The sequence below is a fragment of the Lepeophtheirus salmonis genome, chromosome 8 (genome assembly GCF_016086655.4).
Source record: "Lepeophtheirus salmonis chromosome 8, UVic_Lsal_1.4, whole genome shotgun sequence".
NCBI classification, from domain to species: domain Eukaryota; kingdom Metazoa; phylum Arthropoda; class Copepoda; order Siphonostomatoida; family Caligidae; genus Lepeophtheirus; species Lepeophtheirus salmonis.
Window position 1 is genome coordinate 27,253,599 of NC_052138.2, and position 8,346 is coordinate 27,261,944.

Sequence of the window (8,346 nt, forward strand, 5' to 3'; positions counted from 1 at the left end):
AGTGTTCAGATTTTAATGGACCACTCAGTATATATATAATTAGATTAGCATATCTAGATGAAATGTAATTTGGATACTTTGGGGTTTGTATCAACATTCTGCATGAGTCGAAGTACCAAAGAGTTTTTGTTATTGTGTGTGAATAAAGTAGACGAGAAACTTCATGCATACATAATTAAGCAAACATACAATCTTTCTTTTTCATTCTTTGTGCAAGAAATGGGCTCAATAGATGTACATAAATACATTTCTTTATACAAGTAGCGAAATTTATTATATCTTTAATTTTTGTATTCATTTATTTAAACATGAAAAATATAAAATTTTATAATATAATGGGTATTTATGTAGATAGAAGGATATGCTTCAAAATCCCATGAATAGAGACGTATGTAAATACAAACTTTCAACCGGTGCGTGTAAAATAATAATATACATTTAGATTGGCAATCTTAGACTTTGTGCATTGCTTTTGAAAGTGGAGGTGGCATTAACTTTAATATATATAAAATTAAAAAAATTCCACCTGTATGTTGGGAAATCAACCGTCCTCATTTGCTTGGACACTTTTTTTTCACATCCTGCCCAGAGCTTCTGAGATACTCTTTTATAAAAAGAAAACCTGTAGAAACCCTTGGCATCTCCATCCATAACTGCCCAGAAACAACAAGAAGTAAATTAAAGCAGCACACAACCAAGAAGAACCAAAACTTATGCAGCAACAATATGGTTGACTTCCGACCTGCCATCATTTTCTCCTTTACAGCCCTAACCTCAACACTCTGGAATTTAAAGTTTGGGGCATCTGTCGCACTTCTCATCCGAATTTGGATTCGATTTGAATGCCATGATGACAGCGTGATATGCCATAAACACGGTCTTCATTATCTTGAGCTGTCAATCTGTTCGCCGGCGTATGAAGACTGTTATAGCTTCTGAAGGAAGCTATATTGAATAAAAGATATAACTATTTAAACATACTACAAATTGGTTTCGAGTTGTCTTTTCTAGATTCCATAAAAATCCGATTTTGTTTTAGTGTTGATAAAGCACGTTTTGAGTCCCTACTCTTTATAATAGGGACTTTCTATAATAAATATAAAATAAATGATAAAAGTGAATATCAAAATAAAGCAAGATCAAATTCAAATATATTTTAAAAAAAAATCTAATATAAAAAAAAAATCAAAGTTAACCTTAAATTTATTTCATTTTCAAATATTTATCCTTTCCCCTAAAACGGACAATAAATCAGTGAAACATTTAGAAATCAAAATATGGACACTCTACCTACCGTGTGGTCCATTGCAATCTGAACACTTACTAATTAATAAAGGTTGAGTGATTGAAATTAATTCATAATTTGAAGTATTAAAGCATAAACAATTAGTTACAAAACAAAAAACAAACCTGAGCTCTTTAACTTATGTGCCAGTCGAGAAAATGATAATTGAACAGGAGTGACGAATTTCTATTCGTGCACTCCAAGTAGTTGGCGTCTCCAAGACTACAGTTTATGCCGTCAGTAAGTAGGAAACGTTGGAGAGGAAAAAAAAAGCCAAACTGGATCCGAAGGAGTTAAACAATACAGCCTAGAGCAATCCCTTCAAGTACATGAGGGCTCGTGCAAGAGATCTCGGGCCAATCCCCTCAAGTCCACGAGGGGCATTCAAGAGATCTCGAGCTTTCACACCAGACTGTTCACAGAGCTTGTGGGTGGATAAAGGCTTGTGAGGGTGGAGAGGTCACTATTGACACCAACAATGATGGAAATCTATCTCCTCCGTTGTAAGACTCTTTTGAACTCTTTTTTGATAGGGCTTAAATACACAACTATTGATAGTATTAATTTTGTTGAAATTATATTGTTAATTAATAGATTATATCTTGTTGAGGTTTAAAATTTAATGTGTTAAGATTTTAATGGACCACTTAGTAGTACAGTTTCTCTAGAATAAGCATGCTGCCAACTGATATTATTATTATTTCACAGACAAAGGGAAAAAGTTTTTCGTCTCTACCCAAGATAATGTCATTTACTGTAGGACTTGACGGACACGGATTTGTGGAGCTTAATTATTTGGAGGGGTTAAAAAACTTAGCAACTATCTGTTATTCTAATTACGATTACAAATCTTTTTAGACTAAAAAGGAATATTCGATAAGCACTTTATTTGTGGTTGACGATATTATGATAGCTAGTGATAGATAACGATATTTTAGTTATTTATCATCACGGCAAATGAGTACAGTTATTGACCAATTATTCTCCCCATTAAGGGGTGTCTCCAAGATTATATGGATATTGTTTTATGGGGGGGCTGAATGAAATTTAAAAATTTTAGATTTTGGTCAAAAAATTAAATTTTAGATTTTTCAAAAATTCACAACTGACCAGACAAAATTAAATTTTTATATTCAATTTTTGTTTCAGTTAAAATCAAAAATTACTTTATTGAGAGGGCTACAGAACCCCCCAGCCCACTCCCTTTTGGACGCCCCTGTACTTTCAAAAATAGTGAACAATGCACTTTCAAAGTACTTCCGAGATCCCCGTAAAACAATGACTTAAAAGTAACGGCTATATAAAAAAACATTTTGAAAAATCACACACATTAATTATTCCTTTTTTTATATATACTCTTAAAGCTTTGGTAGATTCAGTATTTTATTTTGTTGATGGTCAAGCATAAGTTTTTTCACAATCAAATCATTAATTATAATTTACAAAAAAAAAAACATAATAATAATCAACATTATAAAAGTCAACATCAAAAAGATGAGTTAATGATGGCAAAAACTGTAAAAAAGAACCACCCACGTTTTTGCGTTTCAATTGTTATATACATAATTAAAAATTTGTATTTCAATTTTGCGAAAAAAAAATTGCTATTTTTTTAAATTAAAAAAGTAGTACTTGTTTCTTTGAGAGAAATAAGATATCAGGTATAATAATTTATAAATTGAACCATTAAAGATCCCCAAATCTGAAAAAACCTCAATTCGATGGATGTATCGGCTAGCCGATACATCCTTCGAGCCCAAGTCTACAGACTTCAAGATGGATTCAAACTCGCAGAAGTAGATGAATAGTCTGTAATGGAATTGGTCGTTGAGTCTTCTATCCCCGTCCCGGATTGAATTAATCTCTTTCTCTCTGGATTATTTGTATTTCTATACTTGGAAAAGTTCATATATGACCAACCTGTGAAATCTTTGGGATGAACAAATCGACTTCTCTTTTCCGATTCCTCAACCCGAGGAGAATTCACAACACTCTTCCACTGCTTTGAATGATTTAATAGTTCGCGCACTGACCAGAGTGACGCAGACCCGGCCATGAGGATCACAAACATCATCACCGTCACAATAAATAGTCGATATATATATTTCCTTTTATTTGAGGCCTTGACGACATCCTTTGCTTCTTCTGCTCTCTTAAGGTATTCCTCGTCATCATCAACTGTTAGCTCCTTGACAGATGTAGTGGAAATCGTTATTGCGTCCGTGACTGAGAGTGCCAGAACGATAGAGTCTCGTTTTTTGACGAGGATGCATCCCGGAGCAGATTGTGAGCGAGTAGGGAGAAGGGGTGGGAAATGGAATCTGGAGGATTTTTTTTCAGGCCAATGGTTTTTATGGTGAGATTTGGATGAGAGGTCGAGAGTTGTTGGGCGAGGGTTTGGATCTGGAAAGGTTAAATAGAATATATTAAGCATTATTAATAGTAATAGCAGTGGTATTAAGTGTTAAAACTCGGTTCGAGAAAGATTTTTTTTTTTCAGTTGATCTTAATTATTATAGAATTTCTAGTAATCCATCTGACATAGAAAATATCTTTGAATTCAATATATGTTGATGAAAATCGTGTGTATATGGAGGATGTTTAAAAAAAGCAACCAAAAATCAACATGCTAACACTGACAATTTGAAAAATGGTTTGGAAGAGAGCGGAGGTGCTATCATGATGTTTTATTAGATCAGCTACAATCAACTGTAACAAGGGAGATGGGGAGGAGGGAAATAAAGAAAGACATTGGTATGCATTACTCTCATGTCGATCCTCAACCAAACTCCAAGTCCAGGTGATTTACATTATTACTCTGCAACAAATCCTCATCCGTCTTTTATGAGCACATACAAATGTTCAATCTGGTTTCGAATATAATTGAATCTATTTAGGATAGGAAGCTCACAACTCAGGAATTAAATAATAATGACAACTGCTTAGGAAAAGAATATTCATCCTTTAGATTACCAATTCCACATCAAAAAAGAGCAACCTATAAAATTCCCACGATTTCCATCACTATATTTGTCCCATTTGGAGAGAATGTTTTAAGATTTCATAAATTGGTACACATGAAGTTCCATTTCAATAAAAATGTTGCACTTTTCTGTGGAAAAATTCATCATTTTCCCCTTTTGTAGGAAAATGGCGCCTTTTTCTAAACTGGTATGAAATATATACATATTTAAAGTTTGGACTCTAGTTAGATTATACAGCAGCTTTTGATAATTATTTGATGATATTTTTCGACTGAAAATCTACCTGCCAGAACCTTCCTTCAGTAAGCTCTCTTTTTGGAAGGAAAATATGCATATAATGAAATCAGTATTATGATTGGATATGTGAGTGAGATAGATTATAACAACAGCCTATTAGAGGAAGAATACATTTGGCGCAAAATTGACTGTTAAATAATCCCATTGAATCTTGCATCAAATGAGAAATACTATTTCGCCAAACTGTGAAATCTTCATCTTCCATTTATGAAAATGGTTTAACGTAATATCAGAGGTATCAAGACTCCAGAAGATCTCACCAACTTCAAATTTCATTCAACTACTAAATGTGGACGTCTTTGAGTATGTTTAAAACCACCAATACTGATCGAAGCTAAAAATTGGCGGAAGAAAATCTTTCTAAAATCTTGATTTGTCAATATATGTAATATAGCAAAATTTATGAATAAATTATGATAAATAAAAAAATAATTACTTGACGAATAATAAATGACGTATATTAATGCTAAAAACCTATATATATTTTTTTTAATTTCCCAGAAAATATTTTGGTCCTTAGGGTTTAAGACCGAACCGAAAAAATATTTACTCAAGGACAGAGTCTCACCACTATAAAGTCCTTACATGGAGATAAAGAGTCCTTGTTATTAGATGTTTCGCTATCATCAGAAATATGCACCATATTCACACTCCATCACATCCTCTCTTGTCACTTCTTGACGTATTCGCACATCCTTCCTCCCTTCTATGTAACAAATAACTGGAAGAAGGAACATGATGATAAATTCATACGTTTCATTACAAGAGAATAACTTTTCTTTTTTGTACCAAAGAGAAGCGCTCCTTTGAATTTATGTAATATCTATGCATTTTACCCCAAGACCTTTTAAAAAGAAGAAAAGAATGTCTTCGTTGTCTTCATATACTGTGTGCGTAACTGAAATCTGAACAAGAATAAAAGGTTTCAAATGTAGAATAAGAAGTAGAGTTACAAGTTTGAAATTTCAACTGAGGTTTTAGGATTTTATGAAAAAAAAATTGAAGTAACTTTTTTAATACAAAAAACACCCTGAATGTCCTCCGCGCGGAAATAAAGTCCAGAAGCATTACTGACCGTTAGGGAATAATCACATCGATTGGACTCAAGCCAAACATTAGACTATAAGCCTTCAGATTGACCCAGATGCCTCAAATATATAACAAAACTGTATTTGCAGTTACCGACAGATTTGAGGCATCTGGGTCAACTTGAAGACTTATAGTCTAATGTTTGGCTGTGTCAAATCTATGTTATTATTAACCTGCATCCATGTGGCTCCATCATCACCAGATCAACATTTATTAGATTACAGGGTCGTTCTGGTAAATCCGGACCACATTTAGATAAATCCTGATCAATAAAAGAAGCAAGTAGAGGTTTTAAATTATACACAAAAGAAAAAAAATCATAAAATGTGTGCGCCATCTTTGCCTATCATTTGCTCGATACGAAGTCTATCTGTAGGCCTTGATTAATTGATCCAAGTATTGAGTAGTTATGTGTGAGTATGCCCCTCAAAAATAGAGCTTAACAATGATAATTTCAAGAAGAGTTATTTTCTATACCGAGTGGTTCATTGAAATCTGAACACTTACTATTTAAGTAATAAATGAATGTTGAGTGATTGAAATTAACTCATATTTCGATATATTAAAACATAATGAATTAGTTATAAAACAAACCAAACATAAGCTCTCTAGCTTACGTACTAGACGAGAAAATGACACTTGAATGTAATCGACGAATTTCAAATCGCGTACTTCAAACAGCTGAGCATCTCTAGGACCACCAAATACATCATCAGCAAAGTCAGCACTTTGGAGAGGAAGAAGAGATATGTCAAAAGGTCAAACTGGATCCGGAGGAGTTAAAGAAAACTTCCCAGGTTCATCCCCTCAAGTCCATGAGGCCCCATGCAAGATATCTCGGGGTTTCACACCAGGCTGTCCTGAAAGCTATCGAAAAAGGGGATGGAAAGACCCTCGAAGAGACCACTTTTGAAAGATGAAAGAAACCCATTTCCTGTGTTGCAAGACTCTTTTGAGTTCTTTTGCACTCTTTTTTACACTTTTGGCCTCCCCACAGCTCTGATGCCAACCTCCTCGATTACCCTTTTGGTTGCATGTCGAGGGAAGGCCTGCAGTGTCCTTCATCCAAACACCGATTACCTCAAAGCCACTGTGAGTCAGCACTGGAACACCAAGACTGAGTACTACATCTGTAGCGGGTGCCAAGCCTTCTGCCGCAGGCTCGTAGCCATCATTGTCCCTAAGGTCGGCTACATTAATGATTAATAGAGCCATTTATTTATAGTATTCATTTTGTGCAAGTTATATTTCAATTAATAATTTATGTTTTGTTGAATTTTTAATTGACCGCTCCGTCGGAAGCATTGTATTGCCATACATTTTGTTAGTGAGCTCTCTAGAGATTAAAGTAATCATCAGTCATCCCAAAAATCTAGGGGTTTTTTTTCTTCTCAAACTCTTTTTATTCCTTTTTCATTCTTGAGGACAGAACACATCGTATCAATTGATACAGGTATTGAGTAGGTATGTGTGAGTATGCCCCTTAAAAATAAAAAGTAACGCTGAAGATTTCTTGAAGTGTTATCTTCTATTTTATAATAGCATTTTTTTTTCTTTTTGCATACACCTAAATAAAACCGATAGTTTATTGATATGGCAGAAGAGAGTGACCCTCAAATTGTCTTTAGCACTTTAAAAATTAATATTACAAGTAATTCTATGTGAAAGATATATATTCTGTTTATTTGTATAATACAAAATAAATAGAAGAATATTGAATATATGTCAGTTGTTTGATGTGTGTATGTTCCAAGCCAAATTAGGTATTGGTATTAATCAAATACATATATATCCAATAATATCAAATTGAGTCTATATGGGTATTTGAATATACTTACATATTACAAACAAACTCAAATCTAGGTTTAGGGTGTTTTTTTAAAAAAAAGCAAGTAGTTACCTTTATTATATTATACAACCATATCCTCCGAACAATAACCGATAAAATGGCTCCAAATCAGTTGCTAGTTAGCCAATTCTTGCCAACTGCCTGACCAAACTTTATTATTTATACAATTTAACACACAAAGTATTGAAGTCCATCACAGGATCCTGGATGAATTAAGAAATAAGTTTATTAATTATAAAAAGAACGTGTTTTACTCAATTTATCCACCCTTAGAATTGATGGTCGCTCCAGGTGGGTGTTGGAAGCTGATGTTGACTCTCTGGAGGCCCAGGTCTTGCTCACGGAGGTCTTCAGAGCACAGTTGCTATTGTGGCTTCTCCTGACTTGGACTACACGTGCGCCTAGATGCAGGAGACATATCGGCCCTTCTCTGCATAAATCCCTGAATGTTGCGACTCAATCATAAACTATGACGTTGCGAGTACTTTAGTCTCTAGAGCCCTAACTCCGGAGTTGTTTTGTTTTGGGACTTTTTTTTTTTTTTAATTCAAATTAAAATATTTTGAAAAAAAATTTAAAAAAAATCAATATGAAAGTTAAATTTTTTTTTTGGTACTTTTTTTTTTTAAATTCAAAATTAAAATATTTTTGAAAAAAAATAGCTATTCACAAAAAATGTAAAAATTAAATCTTAAATATTAATTTTTTTTTGGAAAAAAAAATTCTAAAATACATAGTTGTCTCCAAAAAGATTAAAATTACATTTTAAATATTAAATTTTTTTCAAAAAAAAAAATTCAGAACCCTACAGTTGTTTACAAAAAAATTAAGAAAATAGTATT

At 33.3% G+C, this 8,346-nt stretch overlaps 1 protein-coding gene across 1 annotated transcript; it reads right to left on the reverse strand.

Annotated features, from left to right (window-relative positions):
* Window positions 1-247: 247 nt before the first annotated feature.
* On the reverse strand, window positions 248-7,707 carry LOC121123467 (uncharacterized). The gene is made up of 3 exons (XM_040718589.2): window positions 5,152-7,707; window positions 1,484-3,688; window positions 248-1,234 (listed from the first exon to the last, which is right to left on the reverse strand). Exons 1-2 carry the CDS (start codon window positions 5,207-5,209, stop codon window positions 3,057-3,059), a joined length of 690 nt encoding a protein of 229 aa, XP_040574523.1. The 5' UTR covers window positions 5,210-7,707; the 3' UTR covers window positions 248-1,234; window positions 1,484-3,056.
* Window positions 7,708-8,346: the final 639 nt, after the last annotated feature.

What these genes read in the sequence shown, in the direction of transcription:
- LOC121123467 (XM_040718589.2), bottom strand. Translation starts at nt 5,209, where the DNA reads ATGGTGCATATTTCTGATGATAGCGAAACATCTAATAACAAGGACTCT. An exon ending in CAAGGACTCTTTATCTCCAT is followed by an intron (nt 3,689 to 5,151) that starts GTAAGGACTTTA and finishes TAACCTTTCCAG; the next exon opens with ATCCAAACCCTCGCCCAACA.